Source organism: Lucilia sericata, unplaced genomic scaffold (assembly GCF_015586225.1).
Source record: "Lucilia sericata isolate MDLA Ls3-8-SP2 unplaced genomic scaffold, ASM1558622v1 Contig001479F_arrow, whole genome shotgun sequence".
Taxonomy (NCBI): Eukaryota; Metazoa; Arthropoda; class Insecta; order Diptera; family Calliphoridae; genus Lucilia; species Lucilia sericata.
The window spans coordinates 87,238-105,000 of NW_023995407.1; the positions used below are offsets into that span (position 1 = coordinate 87,238).

Genomic DNA, 17,763 nt, shown 5'->3' on the forward strand with positions numbered 1-17,763 from the left:
TCTATAGTCCAGACTATAGACTGTTCTAAAGTTCAGACTGTAGACTGTTCTATAGTTCAGACTATAGACTGTTCTATAGTCCAGACTATAGACTGTTCTATAGCCCAGACTATAGACAGTTCTATAATCCAGACTATAGACTGTTCTATAGTCCAGACTATAGACTGTTCTATAGTCCAGACTATAGACTGTTCCATAGTCCAGATTATAGACTGTTCTGTAGTCCACAATATAGACTGTTCTATAGTCCACACTATAGACTGTTCTATAGTCCACACTGTAGACTGTTCTATATTCCAGACTATAGACTGTTCTATAGTCCAGACTGTAGACTGTCTATAGTCCAGACTGTTCTTTAGTGCAGACTATACACCTGTTCTCTAGTGCAGACTATAAACTGTTCTATTAGTCCAGACTATAGACTGTTCCACAATATAGACTGGTCTATAGTCCAGACTATAGACTGGTCTATAGTCCAGACTATAGACTATTCTATAGTCCAGACTATAGACTATTCTATAGTCCAAACTATAGACTGTTCTATAGTCCAGACTATAGACTGTTCTATCGTCCAGACTATAGACTGTTCTATAGTCCAGACTATAGACTGTTCTATAGTCCAGACTATAGACTGTTCTATAGTCCAGACTATAGACTGTTCTATAGTCCAGACTATAGGACTGTTCTATAGTCCAGACTATAGACTGTTCTATAGTCCAGACTATAGACTGTTCTATAGTCCAGACTATAGACTGTTCTATAGTCCAGACTATAGACTGTTCTATAGTCCAGACTATAGACTGTTCTATAGTCCAGACTATAGACTGTTCTATAGTCCAGACTATAGACTGTTCTATAGTCCAGACTATAGATGTCTATAGTCCAGGACTATAGACTGTTCATAGTCCAGACTATAGACTGTTCTATAGTCCAGACTATAGACTGTTCTATAGTCCAGACTATAGACTGTTCTATAGTCCAGACTATAGACTGTTCTATAGTCCAGACTATAGACTGTTCTATAGTCCAGACTATAGACTTTCTATAGTCCAGACTATAGACTGTTCTATAGTCCAGACTATGACTGTTCTATAGTCCAGACTATAGACTGTTCTATAGTCCCAGACTATAGACTGTTCTATAGCCCAGACTAACTATAGGATATTTTCGAGAAAAAAAATTTTGTAAAAAATTATCAAACAAATTCTTTTTTAATAGAAAAATATCTTTTTTATAAAAATATTTTCGAAATTCAATTTTTACAGAAAATTCGGAAATTTCTTTCTAGAATTTTGGAAAAGTTCTATTTTAAAGAAAATTTTCGAAAATTTCTCTTTTCTAGAAAAATTTCAAACACAATTCCTATTTATAATTTTTTGAAATTCCATTTTTTAAGAAAATGTTCTTTCTAAAAAATTTTCTTTTTATAAAATTTTCAAACTAATTCACTTTCTGTAGAAAATTTTCGAACAAAATTCTACTCAAATTATTTTATTTTATTTTTTTTTTTCTAGAAATGTTTCGAAAAAGTGTTAAGGATATATTTTTTTTTTTTTTTGTAAATTCTATATTTACAAAAAAAATAGATTAATTTTATTTTAATTTAATTTTTATACATTAATAAATTTCTTTCCCAATTTTTTTCTCTGTGTATTTTATTAAACCAACTAAACACAGCTAACGAAATGTCAAACAGAGCGTAAACCAAACAAAAACATTGTAAAAAATTTTTCTCATTAAGAAATCTAATGGAAAAGTTTTTGCCTTTTTTCCAATGAAAACAAAAGAAAAATTAAAATTTATTTAAAACAACTATTTAGAAAATAATAAAATTTTTATAAAATTAATTAAAACATATTTTCGAATAGAAATAACTTGATCTTAGACAACAAAATAGAAGTGAAAGTGCTAAAATCTGAATAAAAGAAAAAAGACCACAACAAAAAGTGCATAAATAGAAAAAATTTAATTATAAACTAGAGGTAAACATATAATCCTGTTAACAAGAAACTAATAAAGCAACAAAAAAAACAACCCAGCAAAAAAATTTGAAGTTGTTAAAGAAGAAGGGATATTTTCATGATTTCTTTTGTACGTATTCTATTTAATGCGTTTTAAATACATGCCTAAATTCTAAAAAATTTGTCATCAGTGAAGGCATGAAAAATGCACCCAAATTCACTCATGTAACTCCACTATAGGAATTGTAATATTTTACTATAATTTGGTATTCTCTTAGGAGATTTAACGAAAACGTGCATTTCATACAATAAATATTAAAAATTACATTAATTTTTTTATTAGATTTTTGTTTTTGTAGGTACCTACCTACCTAGTAATATTAAGTCCATTTTAACATTAATAAGAGAAGGAAAAAACCAAGACTGTTTAACGGATTTTAAAACACAATGGGTATTTTTCCTCTGCATGAATTTAAATCCAATAAAAATCAGTTAGTTATGTTTTATCTTTTTTTATTGTTATCAATATCACACAAAAAATTATTTAAATATTGATAATTAAATCGAAATACCATTATTAATGCATTTTTAAATAAATATAGTGCACCAATGAAAATTCGCTTGAGAATCATCGAATATTCATTGGTTATAAGAACTCATTTAAATGGCGAACTATTTTTCCAAATACGAACACATGCATGCCAATGACACGCTAATGTTAAAATCATGCATGTTTCCCCTAAATATGAACCAGTTCATTATCAGTTCAACCCATGCATTTACTACTTTTTTTGCACGTCTTTTTTTGCTGGGACCATTATTAATGCATTTTTAAATAAATATAGTGCACCAATGAAAATTCGCTTGAGAATCATCGAATATTCATTGGTTATAAGAACTCATTTAAATGGCGAACTATTTTTCCAAATACGAACACATGCATGCCAATGACACGCTAATGTTAAAATCATGCATGTTTCCCCTAAATATGAACCAGTTCATTATCAGTTCAACCCATGCATTTACTACTTTTTTTGCACGTCTTTTTTTGCTGGGAAAGAAAATATTAACCCTGACCTTGAATTTTTAGTACACAGTGAAGTGCTACCAAGGATATTTCTTCATTATACTTCTACAATTCTGAACATATTGTTATTGTGAAAAAAACAGAAGCCATAGAAGCATAACAAAGGTGGTTTCTTACGCCAGCTAATGATATCACCACCAACGCCAGCAAACGCTCCTATGTCCCTTTTCTTTGAGGTTTTTGAAAATTCATCAAAATTGTGTTTGGTTTGCATTTGTGGACACAATCCCAATCCTCTCCGGCTACCACGGTTGCCCGCACACGTAGCTGGTTTGGATTTGGATGCACACCAGAACAACTACTAACGCTGACAAAGTATTTACAGCGCTTGTGTCGGGCACATAGAAGTGAAAAAATGTCCTCCTCTCAGTCCTCTGCTTCGGCGGAAGATGATAGAAGATCGTCTGGCAATAAGTCAATAGCTGTTGATACCATAGTTAAGTTTCCCCACCAAAGGGAAAGAGACCTAGAGGTCTCTTTAGAGTCCGATGATGAATGTGATGTAGCTGGTGCTATGATAGATGTAGAAGGTTTCTGCTATGCCGACTATCGTATGGAACAATATGCTCATAGTGTTTTAGATTTTAGTTCACAATATGGCATAGATTTAAGTATATCCTATACGGCACCAAATATAACAGGCCGGCCCTCTAAGTATCCAGAATATGGTGATTTCCCACAAACTTTTGCCATGGTAAGTATTGGAGATTTATAGAGAGAAAACTTATTTACATTTTTTGTACTTTTTCAGCGCACCTATGGTGACTGGTGGGATCGTTCACCCTCTCGCTTACGTGAAATATCACCTCAAAATTTACCCAAAGTACCCGCTGAAGATTTTATAGTTTTGTACTTTGAAGACTATGTTATACCCGATGAAATTGCCATTTTTGAAACATTTAATCCGGGTGCTGTTATACGCATTTGGGCGTATACTATTGCTAAGACTTGGATTTGTTTGTGGGAGGATAATGACTTCTATACACGTCCTCCCTATGTGGCAAATCGGGCTAGACGTTTTGCACCACCTTTGAAACGTATACAATTACCAACAAAGTGAGTAAATTATTTTAAATTTATATTGGGAAAAAGTTTCTTAAAAATTAGAAATTTTGGTCAAAATTGAAATTTTCTATAAAGGAGAATATAAATGAAATATTAGTTCAAAATATAGTCCAATGTATATAAAAAGGGAATTTGTTCAAAAATATTCTAAAAAAATAATTTATCCGAAATTTTTTTATAAAAAGAGAATTTGTTCGAAAATTTTATATAAAAAGAGAATTTGTTTGAAAATTTTATATAAAAAGGTTGTGTTGGAAATTTTTCTAAAAAAAAAGATGTTCAAAATTTTTCAAAATGTTCTATTTCGATAACAGACGTTATTATAATTAATTAATCGATTTAATATTTTCTTTATTTAAAAGAAATTCCTTGCCATAAATTTTATTTGAAAGAAAATTTTTTGTTTCAACGAATATTTGAAAATAATATTTAAAAATTTTAACCAAATTTATTGTGTTCTTAAAAAAATTTTCCAAAAATGTTGAGAATTGTAAGAAAATTAAAAATATGCAAACTAATCAAGATTTGCCAACGACAAAAACGCTATTTTAAAAGAATTCGAAAACAAACCAAAAATTATTACAACAAAATTTGATTCCATGAAAAATAAGGATAACTCTAAAGACAACTATACATGTACTTCTCGGGAAAAGACTCCTTGTAAGAAACAATGCTCTGAAATTAATGAAAATTACATAAAATCTATAATACATATGTTACAACAAACTTATCCCAAAAACTTTGATGCACCACATTATCAGGGTAATACCCTAGTGGGTAAACAAAGGAGATGTTTTGCTCTAAAACAGCAAACAAATCACGTCCATAAAGTTCGTTCCAAGCCCAGTGTTACTTATCACAAAAACTCTTTAAAGAAAGTTCCAACAGTGATAAGGATAGTAAAGAGGCAAACTAAGGCAACTTCTACTTCAGATTTGAACCATAAAAATTGTGTTCTTAAATCTATTCTGAAAAAGGGAAGTGAAAATCATTCTACTGACAGAGAAACAGTTGTAAATGATATCGATAAATATCGTGTTTATGCCAGACAACAAAAGGAGCCGTTAGAAAACTCTTGTCTTTCTTCAAAGAAAACAAAAGAATTGGTTTCGGAGGGTAATACAACGTTAGCTAAAACCCAATTGGAAGAAGACAAAATTGTTGGTTTAACAGAAAGAAATGAAAAGCGAAAACTTCCAAAAAGAAAACATTTTTGCAAGCATAATGAACCAGATATTTTAATGGAAAATCTACGTAATGCTGTTATGCACAGTGTTCAAATCCTAATGAGCACACCTTGTCGTTACGGTAATTATTATTTATTATATTTTTTTTTCGATTTTAAATGCAATTTCATTGAAAAAAGATTGAAATTTGTTCATGATTTTACGAATATTTTCTATTAAAGAGAATTTGATTGAAACGTTAAAGGAGAAATTTAACTAAACTATAGTACGGACTATAGACTAGGCTATAGCCCAGACTGTAGACTAGACTAAATCATAGTCCAGACTATAGTGTAGACTATAGTCCACACTATAGTATAGACTATAGTCCACACTATAGTATAGACTATAGTCCACACTATAGTATAGACTATAGTCCACACTATAGTGTAGACTATAGTCCACACTATAGTATAGACTATAGTCCACACTATAGTATAGACTATAGTTCACACTATAGTATAGACTATAGTCCATACTATAGTATAGACTATAGTCCATACTATAGTACAGACTATAGTCCATACTGTAGTATAGACTATAGTCCATACTGTAGTATAGACTATAGTCCATACTGTAGTATAGACTATAGTCCATACTGTAGTATAGACTATAGTCCATACTATAGTATAGACTATAGTCCAGACTATAGTATAGACTATAGTCCAGACTATAGCATGGACTATAGTCTAGACTATAGTATAGACTATTGTCCAGACTATAGTATAGACTATAGTCCAGACTATAGTATAGACTAAAGTCCAGACTATTATAGACTATAGTATAGACTATAGTCCAGACTTTACTATACACTATAGTCCAGACTATAGTATAGACTATAGTCTAGACAATTGTATAGACTATAGTCTAGACAATTGTATAGACTATAGTCCAGCCTATAGTAAAGACTATAGTCCGGACTATAGTATAGACTATAATCCAGACTATAGTATAGACTAAAGTGTAGACTATAGTCCAGACTATAGTATAGAGTATAGTCCAGACTATAGTATAGACTATACTAAACAGACTAGAGATTAAACCAATGACCAGACTGTAGTTCAGAGTATAGTGTAGACTATAGAATATACTATAGTACAAACAATAAACTAGATTGTAGTTCAGACTATAAACTAGACTGTAGTCTAGACGTAAACTCAATATTCATGAAGTGGAGTTAGCACACTTTGCAGATAGCTTATAAAAAAAAAATATCAAAATTCGAAAAGAAAATATTTCATTTTATAAAACAAACCACAAAATTAATTTAATTTTAAAATTATCGGTTCTAAGAAAATTTTTTGTGTAAAAGAATAAAATTTATATTAAAATTTAACAAAAATGGCCACGAAACGGCGTCTCCAAAAGATTATCGAAAATAAAGAGCATACATTAAGAAAATTGCTCAAAGAAATCGAAAAATATGACAAGAAAATACCCTCAAAAGTACGAGAACATATTAAAGGATCCAAAAGCATTCAACGTATCAAACATAATATCGGAAATATGAACACTCACACTGAAAAGGATTTACTTAAAAATCAACAATTTCGTAAAAATTGCTACAAATACCTTTTGAAGACTATAGAAGAAATATATGCGAAAAATCAGAAATCAGAATGTAATATGGAAACTTTTGCGGAAAGAATTAAGGGATGTAGTAAAAAATTGGCGAAATTGAAAGGTCTTAAAGAAAACTCTGTCAGACGTTTAAAGAAAGAAGAAAATACTTTAAATATTACCATACCAAGTTTAAAACTGCATTGTTCTAATAAACCTAGTGTTTTATATCAAAGGAAGATTATAAAATCGAAACATCAGGTGCCTTGTTTTAGAAACGATACAACTAAACATCAATTAATATCAACTGTTGCCCTAAACAGAGATTCTAAAAGTCATTTTGATTTAAAGAAAACAAAAGTTATAAAAGCTTCCAAAGAAAGTATTCCAAGTTTGGATAAATATCGTGTTAAACCTAGTAGACTACAGCCCACGTCAACATCACCCTCTAAGGATTCTTTTATACCCATAAATATACCCAGACATTATAGCGAACAATATCATAACAGATCGAAAAACAATACTAGTCCATTGGGTCAGATATTTCAATATCAAGTACATTCATCCATGCAGAATATGAGGTCGGGCCCAGAAGAACGTTTAAATTATTTAACAGCAAATGTTCGCAATGCCGTTATGTTGGGTCATACAAAGAACTCTTCGTATGGCAAAAAGTTGGACAATGTTATTAAGAATTTAGTTCAATTAACAGATAGATATTAAAGAGTTTCTACAATCTTGGGTAAATAATTTATAATAAAAAAATTTTGGTTACAAAACAATTTGTAAGAAAAACAATGTTATTTTTCAAAACAAATTTGGAAATTTAAAAATTTGTACTTTATTACTCATAGTATGGGCTATAGAGGCAACAATAGTTCAGAATATAGACTGGGCTATTGTCTGAAATATAGTCTAGACTATTGTCTGGAATATATTCTCGACTATAGCCCAGACTATAGAAATACTACAAATCCTAAATATAGACTAGACTATAGACTAGACCATAGACTAGACTATAGACTAGAATATAGACTAGACTATAGACTAGAATATAGACTAGACTATAGACTAGACTATAGACTATACTATAGACTATACTATAGACTAGACTATAGACTAGACTATAGACTAGACTATAGACTAGAGACTAGACTATAGACTAGACTATAGACTAGACTATAGACTAGACTATAGACTAGACTATAGACTAGACTATAGACTAGACTATAGACTAGACTATAGACTAGACTATAGACTAGACTATAGACTAGACTATAGACTAGACTATAGACTAGACTATAGACTAGACTATAGACTAGACTATAGACTAGACTATAGACTAGACTATAGACTAGACTATAGACTAGACTATAGACTAGACTATAGACTAGACTATAGACTAGACTATAGACTAGACTATAGACTAGACTGACTAGACTATAGACTAGACTATAGACTAGACTATAGACTAGACTATAGACTAGACTATAGACTAGACTATAGACTAGACTATAGACTAGACTATAGACTAGACTATAGACTAGACTATAGACTAGACTATAGACTAGACTATAGACTAGACTATAGACTAGACTATAGACTAGACTATAGACTAGACTATAGACTAGACTATAGACTAGACTATAGACTAGACTATAGACTAGACTATAGACTAGACTATAGACTAGACTATAGACTAGACTATAGACTAGACTATAGACTAGACTATAGACTAGACTATAGACTAGACTATAGACTAGACTATAGACTAGACTATAGACTAGACTATACTAGACTATAGACTAGACTATAGACTAGACTATAGACTAGACTATAGACTAGACTATAGACTAGACTATAGACTAGACTATAGACTAGACTATAGACTAGACTTAGACTATAGACTAGTAAACTACACTATAGACTACATTTTTTATGTTATTTTCTCTTCTAAAGTCTTAAATACTTTTTATATATTTACAGGACAATAAGACTGGAGTTTAATCATCACGTCTTCACTATTACACCGAAATTGATGCAGTTCTATTAAATGGCAAAAAATTCAATATGAGAAATATGCAAACTTTACTAGACTACTACGAAAGACAAAGAAAAGGTATTTATTTGATTACCTAAGTATAAATTGCTAATTAATTCAAAATTCTAAATCCAACAGGTTCCATTTTATGTAAATTACAAAATATGAAATTTCGCCCCGTTTGTAAGGACAACTATCAGACACGTTTACAACATTTTCTAATGCATGATTTGGATAAATTTATGTCTGCCTTAAATGATGTACAAATCAACAACGACAACAGCAATAATACCGAAGACAGTGAAACAACAGGGAGAGTAGATTTAAAGGATATGCCGGTAAAGTATTTAACATAATTTTGAAATTATATGGAACTTTAATAAAACCTTCCTATTTTTCTTATTTTCTTTTATAAAACAGTTTGATATTGTTTTAAAAATCTTTAGCTATTTAGATTTAATCTCCCTGTTTCGTGTGGGTCAAGTATCGCGTTTCTTTTATGATGTCTCCACTCATCCTTTGTTGTATAGTGAATTGAATCTGAAACCTTATTGGCATTTAGCATCCACTGAATTACTTTCCACTTTGGCTAAGAGAGCAACGATTTTAAAGAAATTGGATATGTCCTGGTGTGGTTGTACCATACAAACGGTATCACCTACAGAATTTAAAAAGTATTCTTTATTATTTATTTAATAATTATTATATTTTTTGTGTTAATTATTTGTGTATATATTCTTTTAGATTTATACAACAACGTGGCGATTCTTTGACTCATATACGTTTAAATTCAGCCAAGTTTTTAAATGCCAGCTGCATAGAAACTTTAGGCATTGTCTGTGATAATTTAAGAGGTACATATTATTTAGTTAAAGAGTTTTTATTAAATTAGTTTTAATTTGTTGTTGTGCTTTTATTATAGAGCTTTCTTTGCGCAATTGCTCTATTAGTCCTCCTTTATTGAATTTCTCCTGTTTGGCTAATTAAAGAATTTGGAACGTTTGGATTTGTTTCAAACTGTCATTGAATCGGATTTGCTATTGACGATGCTGGAGAGTAATCCAAAATTAAAACATTTAAATTTGGGTGAGTTTTTAAGGATTTCTTATAGTTTCTATCTATCTATCTATCTATCTATCTATCTATCTATCTATCTATCTATCTATCTATCTATCTATCTATCTATCTATCTATATATCTATATATCTATTCGTCAATCTATCTATCTATCTATCTATCTATTATCTATCTATTTATCTATCTATCTATCTATCTATCTATCTATCTCTATCTATCTATCTATCTATCTATCTATCTATCTATCTATCTATCTATCTATCTATCTATCTATCTATCTATCTATCTATCTATCTATCTATCTATCTATCTATCTATCTATCTATCTATCTATCTATCTATCTATCTATCTATCTATCTTATCTATCTATCTATCTATCTATCTATCTATCTATCTATCTATCTATCTATCTATCTATCTATCTATCTATCTATCTATCTATCTATCTATCTATCTATCTATCTATCTATCTATCTATCTATCTATCTATCTATCTATCTATCTATCTATCTATCTATCTATCTATCTATCTATCTATCTATCTATCTATCTATCTATTATCTATCTATCTATCTATCTATCTATCTATCTATCTATCTATCTATCTATCTATTTGTCCATCTATATATCTATTTTTTTATTTTTCAGCATTTTGCAATGTAGCTGTTAATATGGATGATGTTGCTTTACATATTTCCCAGTATAATAAACAATTAGTATCCTTGGATTTATGGAAGGCACATTTTCTGTCCGCTCATGGTCTAATTGCCTTATCGGAATGTCATGATTTAGAAGAAGTGGATTTCGGTTGGTGGTAAGTTGAATCAAACTTTATAAACCCCTAATTGTTATATAATCCTAAAAAAATCTCTAGTTTACGTGAGGCTACTTTGGGCGATAGTTTAAAGGAATTTTTAACGAAATGTCCCAAACTAAAGAAATTGTTTTTAGCTGCTGTTCGTGGTTTAACCGATCGTGATTTAGAATATATTGCAAATTTATGTCCCAACTTGGAACAATTAGATCTAATGGGTGTTTTGGGTATATCCAAAGAAAAATATTATGAGTAAGTTTAAATTTATTTATTCAAAAGTTATAAACTATCATTTCTTTTCTTTATAAATTTCTAAGTATTTTACAAAAATGTAAAAAATTGCAATTAATGGATCTAAGTTTTTGCGATAATATAATGGATTATGAGGTAAGTTAAAATATTTACTACTTTTAATATAGATTTCCATTTTTTCTTAATTACTGTTAATTAATTTAATAAATATTGTTTTAATTTCAGGTGGCTATGTGGTCTCGTAATTTTAAAGTGAATATCAAGTGTTGTCATGTACCTAACGATTTTAGATAAGATTTTTACTAACAAAAAATTTCAAATAAAATATTAGTTAAATACATTTGTAACGAAATTTCTTTATAACCTATAAATTTAGTTTCTAAAAAAATGTTATTGTATGTAGTTAGTAAAAGAAATATAAAAATACTAAACTAAAATGTTTTTTAACTTCGCAATATTTTTAAATATCCTTATTATTGATAAAATCTACTGCCAATATTTTACAACTGTTATTTTCAGCGCTTTCTCTCCATTCAAATTCATTAAAATATTTTTTTATTTAATTTTAAATATCTTAATTATAACAGTAAATTTCTTCATTCACCTACTACTAATTTTTACAACTGTGTCAATTTATTCATTGACAATTCTCTTTGTCTCTTGCTCTCTTTTCATAAACAACTGTTAATCTATTACATTTCGTTACAAAAATTCTTTCAGTTCAGTTTTTTTGCGTGTACGAATAAGAACATCAATTTTTCCCAACACAAAATTGGATAAACAATAAAAAGTATTAAATAAATTCCTTAACATAAACACAAGTAAACAAATTGTTAATAATAAAAAACGTTTATGCAATGAATATATGAAACATATACGTTAAATTATAAAGTGTAATCAACCAAAAAGATTATCGGTGAAATTTTCTTAAGAAAAGAACTCGAAAAAATATAATTAAGAACAAAAAAGAGAAAAAAAGGCAAAATTGAAAAACGCACAGGTGAAAACAGAGAAGAAAACAAAATGTCAAAACAATTTATTTCGTGTTTTGTTATTGTTTTGCAAATTTACAGTGTTGCTCATTAAGTGTGTGCCGACAGGTGCCTTCTGGGGGGATTAAAAATAGTACCAATACCAAATTTATTTGTATTGAAATAACCATCATTTGTTTTGGATTTTTTGTGGTTGTTTTAAGGGATTATCTTTATGTTACCTGTAAAATTACAGATTTTTGTGTTTTTAATCTGTGGGATTGTGTTAAATTATAGGTGTTGCCAGGTATTCATACTACAAAAAAGGGGAGTTTATGAAAATTTCATAGAATATGATATATTTTAATTGAAAAAAGAAAATTCTGAACTAAATGATGTAAAATATTCGTCGTTTTATTGACATCATTTCCACCAGAAGTTAAAATTATACATATATTTGTTATTTTTTAAGTTTTCTTATAAAAATAATTTTAATGGGCAGAATACCGGTTAAAAAATAAACCTTAATTATCACACGTGAAAATTAAGTCACAAGTTCTTTCGAGAAGTTTCCGATTTAAAATCAATAAAATCGTTCCATATATAATGGTGATATGAGCAATAACCCTAAACAAATCATGATTAGCTTTCTTAAAAAACTCTATTAACTATTTCAACATATTTTGTCACATGGTTCAAAATTATTAGAATCGATGCGCCCGCAAAAATTCATATACTCTAAAAATGGATTAATAACTCCCTCTAGAATATCGCTATTACCACAAAATTTTGCATCTGTACATATATCTAATATCAATAGTAATTGTATGACCAACTGGATCGATCAATAACAGATCATAACTCCCATATAAGGTCCACTTTCGGAAATCAATTAAATGAATATACAAATTATTTAACGAACAATTTTCCGGATCGGCTTCTGAAAATCAATTTATTGTAAATAAATCATGAATTAATAACGATATCGGAATATAATTGGCATATATGAAAACCATTTTTGAAATTTTTATACATATTCGTTGTGTTAATAAAAAACTAGCTCATAGGTGAAGAAAGAATTTTAAAAATAAAATATTGACTACATAATCATTATTCTAAGCTCAAATATAATAAAAATATTTTTCTGCTCCTTTCAGGCCAGTGTGTTAACTCATATATCGATTGCAAATTATTTAATATTTAAACATGCATAACTCCTGTATTTCATGGGTTAGGTCCCTCAAACACTTATCCAAACACTGTATTCAAAATTTAATGTGATACAATTTGTCCCTGGCTCTCAATGGATTAATGATTTGCTTCGTAATAAATATGATTTGAAAGCGGTTTCAGAGATCTTTCGATTGATATCCATATTGACTATTTCCGATAAATAGTAATAGAACTGAATAATTGCATATGATAAAAATCAATATTTTCTTAAATATTAATCTTTAAACATACATAACTTTCGCATTTTATGAGTTGGGACATTCAAACATATATGGGTTATTGATATAGATTATATTATATATCAAACGAGAGGTTTTTCAGAGAAATTTCGATTGAAACTCATAATAGTTGAGATATGACCAATTCTATATCAAAACTGGGGAAACCTATGACTTGTGCATCTGATTATAGGACAAAAACATTTTCGATTTTTGTGGTCAGACGAAAAAGGACTATCATGTGTTATCATGACTGTTTTGCGCAAATATTTATCTATTTTATTTTATAAAATTTGTCATATTTTCTAATAGAAAAGTACAAAAATCCTTTTTAACAAAAAAAATTCCCACTAAATTTCCACTTTTTTACCCTCTACTCATATTTAGTACTAAAACAATACAACCCTGCAAGGCCGACGTACGAATGACATTTCAAATGTACAATATCCCAATTTTTTTTATTCTGCTGACTTCGTTTGTCCTACCTTTTCTCTTTAGACAAGTCGTTTGAGGAATTTCACTGAAATGCGTTGCAATTTCAATAAATTTTTATGCAAAAATTGCTATTGAACGGGAATAAATAGAAATAACTTGAATAAAGTGTGCTTAACAATAATAAAAACTAAAAATCAATAGCAAATAAATGAAAAACTAGTGAAAAAACCGAAACGTGGTAATACACGAATAAAAGCAGAAAAAAATTAAAACAGTTTTTTTTTTAACTAAATTTGGTATAAAACAAATTGAAGTGAAGAAGCAAAAATTCAGAGAACGAAAAAAAGAGTCAATTGAGTGAGCCAAATAGCAGAAATAAGAAAAAACGAGCGAAGAAGTGCAAAAAAAATTAAAGAAATATCAGAATAAAATCAGAAGTGGAGTTATAGAAATAGAACAAATAGAAAGAAGAATTCTTTTGTTTGTTCGTTGCCAATTTTGCAAAAATTAAAATTCAATAAAATAAACGGGTCATAGTTACAGTGCGTAAGAGTATTTCCTTTTTAGCAAAGAAAATTGTAACAAAAAAAATAATGTTTTAACTTAAGAAGCAAATTATAAATGAAAATATTTAACTTCTCAAATTAAAGCCAAGTTCTTGTGTAAACGGCCGTGGCCAGTTTTGCTTAATTTTGTCATTTTTTTACACATTTCTGGGAACACGCCTTTTTTTAATATTTCGATAATTAACGAATGAATATCTTTAGTGCATTGCTTCGTTTCATAATTAAAATTTTTATATTTTGTGATGTGTTGATTTGTTTCCACTAAAAAAAAATACTAAATCATATTAAAACTTGTTCTAAAACTGCTAAACCAAATAAAACAACAACAACAATAATAACTACAGCAAAAAAACTAAAATTATTTGACGTTAGTGTAGACGTCGACGTTAACCGTCACCTTCATACACAACAGCAGCAACAACAACAACAACAACCACTACAAAATAACATTGCAAAGCAGCAACAAAATTATCAAAGCAGCAATCACAACAACAACAGCAAGAAAAAATACTGCCGTTTGCTAACTAACTAATAACAACAATAATAATAAAAAAAAAAAATAGAAAAAATAAAACAAAAAGAAAAATAGAAACAAACCTGTCAAAAAAATAAACGTCATTTAAACTTGACTTTTTTAACAACAAACCGAGCGCACTACAACCAAAACAATTATAATTCCAACAAAATGGATGAAGATGACAATAATTTGGACAACAATCGAGCTATTATAAGTGGTGGCGAGGAAGAACCTCAAGAAGAAGAATTTGATGATGACGATGATTTACTCGACACCATAGAAGTAACGGTGACCACAGATGGTGCACCCTTACCACGTGATGACAACGAAGATATTGAAATAATAAATTTATCACCACAACAAGCCGAACAACAACAACAAGCAGCAGGCAATTTGGCGGCCGCTAACACTACTCACGACAATACACATGCTCCTGCGTTACTCAATTTTAGTGAAGATTTGCATAATGGGCCTTGGGATAGAGATGAAATTGAGGACTCTATTATGGCACAGTCATATGTTGGACCTTCCACCTCTTCACGAGCAAATGCTTTAATTTCAGTTATTTCCTCCTCCTCGGCTAATAGCGCTGAGGGAGCGGCAGCAGCCAGCAGTAGTGGTGGTGGTGCAGTTCCCAGCTATTGTTTTGATACCTCCTCATTTTGTTCCCGTACACGCAAAGAAGTTGCTGCTCTCATTGTGGCTGAATGTTGCAGTGGTGGACCAACACCCGATTTGAATTACATTATGGATAGATTTTTTAATCCCAGCACACCGATCGATAATCCCGATAATATTTCATGGATACGTTGGCTCATTGCTGGTGGCCGTACTATAAGCGATTTTGTGAAAATTGGTAAGTAGATAAAAATTTATTAAATTACTATATAAATTATTGTTTTTAATTAATTGTTTGCGACGAAACAAATGTTGTATGAAATTTACATTTCAAATTTGAAGTATGTAGTTGGATTATCTTAAACTTGGTGTAAAAAACAGGTCTTTTTAAAGACTTTAAAGGGTAGACCCTGAAGCTCTATGGTTTAAAAGTTTGGAAGGGATTTCGTTTTTTTTTATTTAAAAATTTAATTAATTTATTGGTCTATTTAACGAATCCAATGAAAATGTTTAATTTGAATACATAAGAAAACGTCGAGGATGAATTTTTATTTACGACTCTGTCGCATACAGTTGACGACGTCTGAATGTTAAAGCATTGGAAGTCCATCCCCATCCCAGAGAAAACTATTTTTAAAAACAATTTTTTTTGTATAAATTGTGCATTGAAAGTTCGTTCAACATATTATGAGTATCTGCTACAAGAACAGTAAGGGTTGTTTTCCCGGTCATTTGACTGAAACTATTGATGGAATTATCCGTCATTGGATAGGAAAAAGTCTCTGTTAAGTTCTAAAAGGCAATATGAAAAATTTGATAAAAACTTATTTGTACGTTTGACAATAGTGGATCTTTCCATCAATAGGGTCAGTCAAAGAATCTTGTAGGGTTGTGTCTGTGTTAAATTATGTTCACATATTTGAAAATTAAAAAAATAGGGTTGTTCTCTAACTGAAACCAGGAAAAGTGCAAATCTGGAATAAGCGTACAGACCAATTTACCTCCCGCCACCCATTGTTACAACAACATCTGGATGTAGATCTGGATGCTCATTATCAACATGGATTCTGTCTAAACAGAGCACAACAACAAAAGTTTTAAAACCGCCATCACAATACAATGTTGCCACAGCCTTAATCAAGTCCGACCATGTCATACGGACGGAGCAGTTCCCACTGGGATGTCATCAGAGAAGCTATCCCAACCATCCAAATGATAATTGAACAAAGACAAGAAAATGTTCGGTATAGTGTGAGATTATCAAAATTTGAACGGTAGACTTGTATTATAGAATTTTCCAGAGCCAGTAGTTATAATATCTTTCTACACGTGCGACCAGAAACGAAAAGGAGCTGCTCAAGGGAATTTGCATACACAAAATGTCAGAAGCTCATTTCTAAATAAGGGCCCTTATTTATAACAATTTATCAAAGGTTTATAACAGAGTTTTTCATACAAAATTCTATAAACCTTTGATAAGTTATGAATACGGCAGAAGGTCTATAATGATCATTTAGAAGAAATTAAAGAATTAAGAGTTAACCAACATTTTAGTTAGAGTCCAGTTTGCAAATATATATTTACTTTAACATTTCGGCAAATATCTAAACTTTTTTCACAATTAAAAACATGATGTTATATTTGTATTTTTTTTTTTCATTTCATTTCTGTCAATGAAATTGTTTTTTTTTTTTTATTTGTTATTGTCATTATTATTGTTGCACTTGGCATTTGGCCATAAAACACAAGCCTACACTAAAAAATGCAATAGAAACAATTACAATAAGAAAATGCAATACAACAACAACAACAACAAATTAACAGCAACAGAAAAAACAAATGAGGCAACAATATCACATACTGTAAAGAAAATTACAAATAATCTGTAAAAAGTGTAGAAAAGCACAAAAATACACAGAAAAATAAATAAAATGTTGATGTTTGAATTTCACTTTATTAACGATGACGTCAGCATATTAATAAAACATTATACTCGGCAGATTTAAGTCAATGCCCTGGCTAGAAATATTTTCGTACATTTGTAATTGCAAGACGAACAAAAAACTGAAATAAAAAAATTTTTAAATGAAATTAGTAATTTCGCATATTTGTTAAATATGA

General features: G+C 29.8%; 3 protein-coding genes across 15 annotated transcripts; all 3 read left to right on the forward strand.

Annotated features, from left to right (window-relative positions):
• The first annotated feature begins 1,698 nt into the window (after positions 1 to 1,698).
• Positions 1,699 to 11,510, forward strand: LOC119611543 (F-box/LRR-repeat protein 4-like). The gene is given in 14 exon segments (XM_037967159.1): positions 1,699 to 1,982; positions 3,052 to 3,742; positions 3,800 to 4,104; positions 8,886 to 8,908; positions 8,911 to 9,018; positions 9,079 to 9,278; positions 9,361 to 9,614; positions 9,685 to 9,794; positions 9,863 to 9,922; positions 9,925 to 10,026; positions 10,667 to 10,832; positions 10,893 to 11,084; positions 11,150 to 11,219; positions 11,310 to 11,510. Coding segments are annotated over 13 exon segments (1,998 nt in total). The 5' UTR covers positions 1,699 to 1,982; positions 3,052 to 3,403; the 3' UTR covers positions 11,379 to 11,510.
• LOC119611544 lies at positions 4,672 to 7,627 on the forward strand. 5 transcript variants are annotated; one of them, XM_037967165.1, is made up of 2 exons: positions 4,672 to 5,421; positions 6,652 to 7,627. In XM_037967165.1, the coding sequence occupies exons 1-2, from the start codon at positions 4,713 to 4,715 to the stop codon at positions 6,654 to 6,656; spliced, it is 714 nt and encodes a 237-aa protein (XP_037823093.1). In that variant the 5' UTR covers positions 4,672 to 4,712; the 3' UTR covers positions 6,657 to 7,627. The 5 variants fall into 5 exon arrangements, with proteins under 5 accessions (XP_037823093.1, XP_037823092.1, XP_037823091.1 ...); XM_037967164.1 differs by having other exon boundaries at positions 6,708 to 7,627; XM_037967163.1 differs by having other exon boundaries at positions 5,294 to 5,421; positions 6,708 to 7,627.
• Positions 11,511 to 11,820: 310 nt separating the features above from the next.
• LOC119611545 (E3 ubiquitin-protein ligase Ubr3-like) lies at positions 11,821 to 15,951 on the forward strand. Of its 9 annotated transcripts, none has more exons than XM_037967169.1 (2): positions 11,821 to 11,874; positions 14,709 to 15,951. In XM_037967169.1, the coding sequence occupies exon 2, from the start codon at positions 15,193 to 15,195 to the stop codon at positions 15,886 to 15,888; it is 696 nt and encodes a 231-aa protein (XP_037823097.1). In that variant the 5' UTR covers positions 11,821 to 11,874; positions 14,709 to 15,192; the 3' UTR covers positions 15,889 to 15,951. The 9 variants fall into 9 exon arrangements, with proteins under 9 accessions (XP_037823097.1, XP_037823096.1, XP_037823102.1 ...); XM_037967168.1 differs by having other exon boundaries at positions 11,840 to 12,084; XM_037967174.1 differs by lacking the exon at positions 11,821 to 11,874 and adding an exon at positions 11,888 to 11,905.
• The last annotated feature ends 1,812 nt before the right edge of the window (positions 15,952 to 17,763 follow it).

Bases quoted from the DNA above. Each gene is read 5' to 3' on its own strand.
- LOC119611545 (XM_037967169.1), top strand. From the start codon at position 15,193: ATGGATGAAGATGACAATAATTTGGACAACAATCGAGCTATTATAAGT.
- LOC119611544 (XM_037967160.1), top strand. From the start codon at position 6,681: ATGGCCACGAAACGGCGTCTCCAAAAGATTATCGAAAATAAAGAGCAT.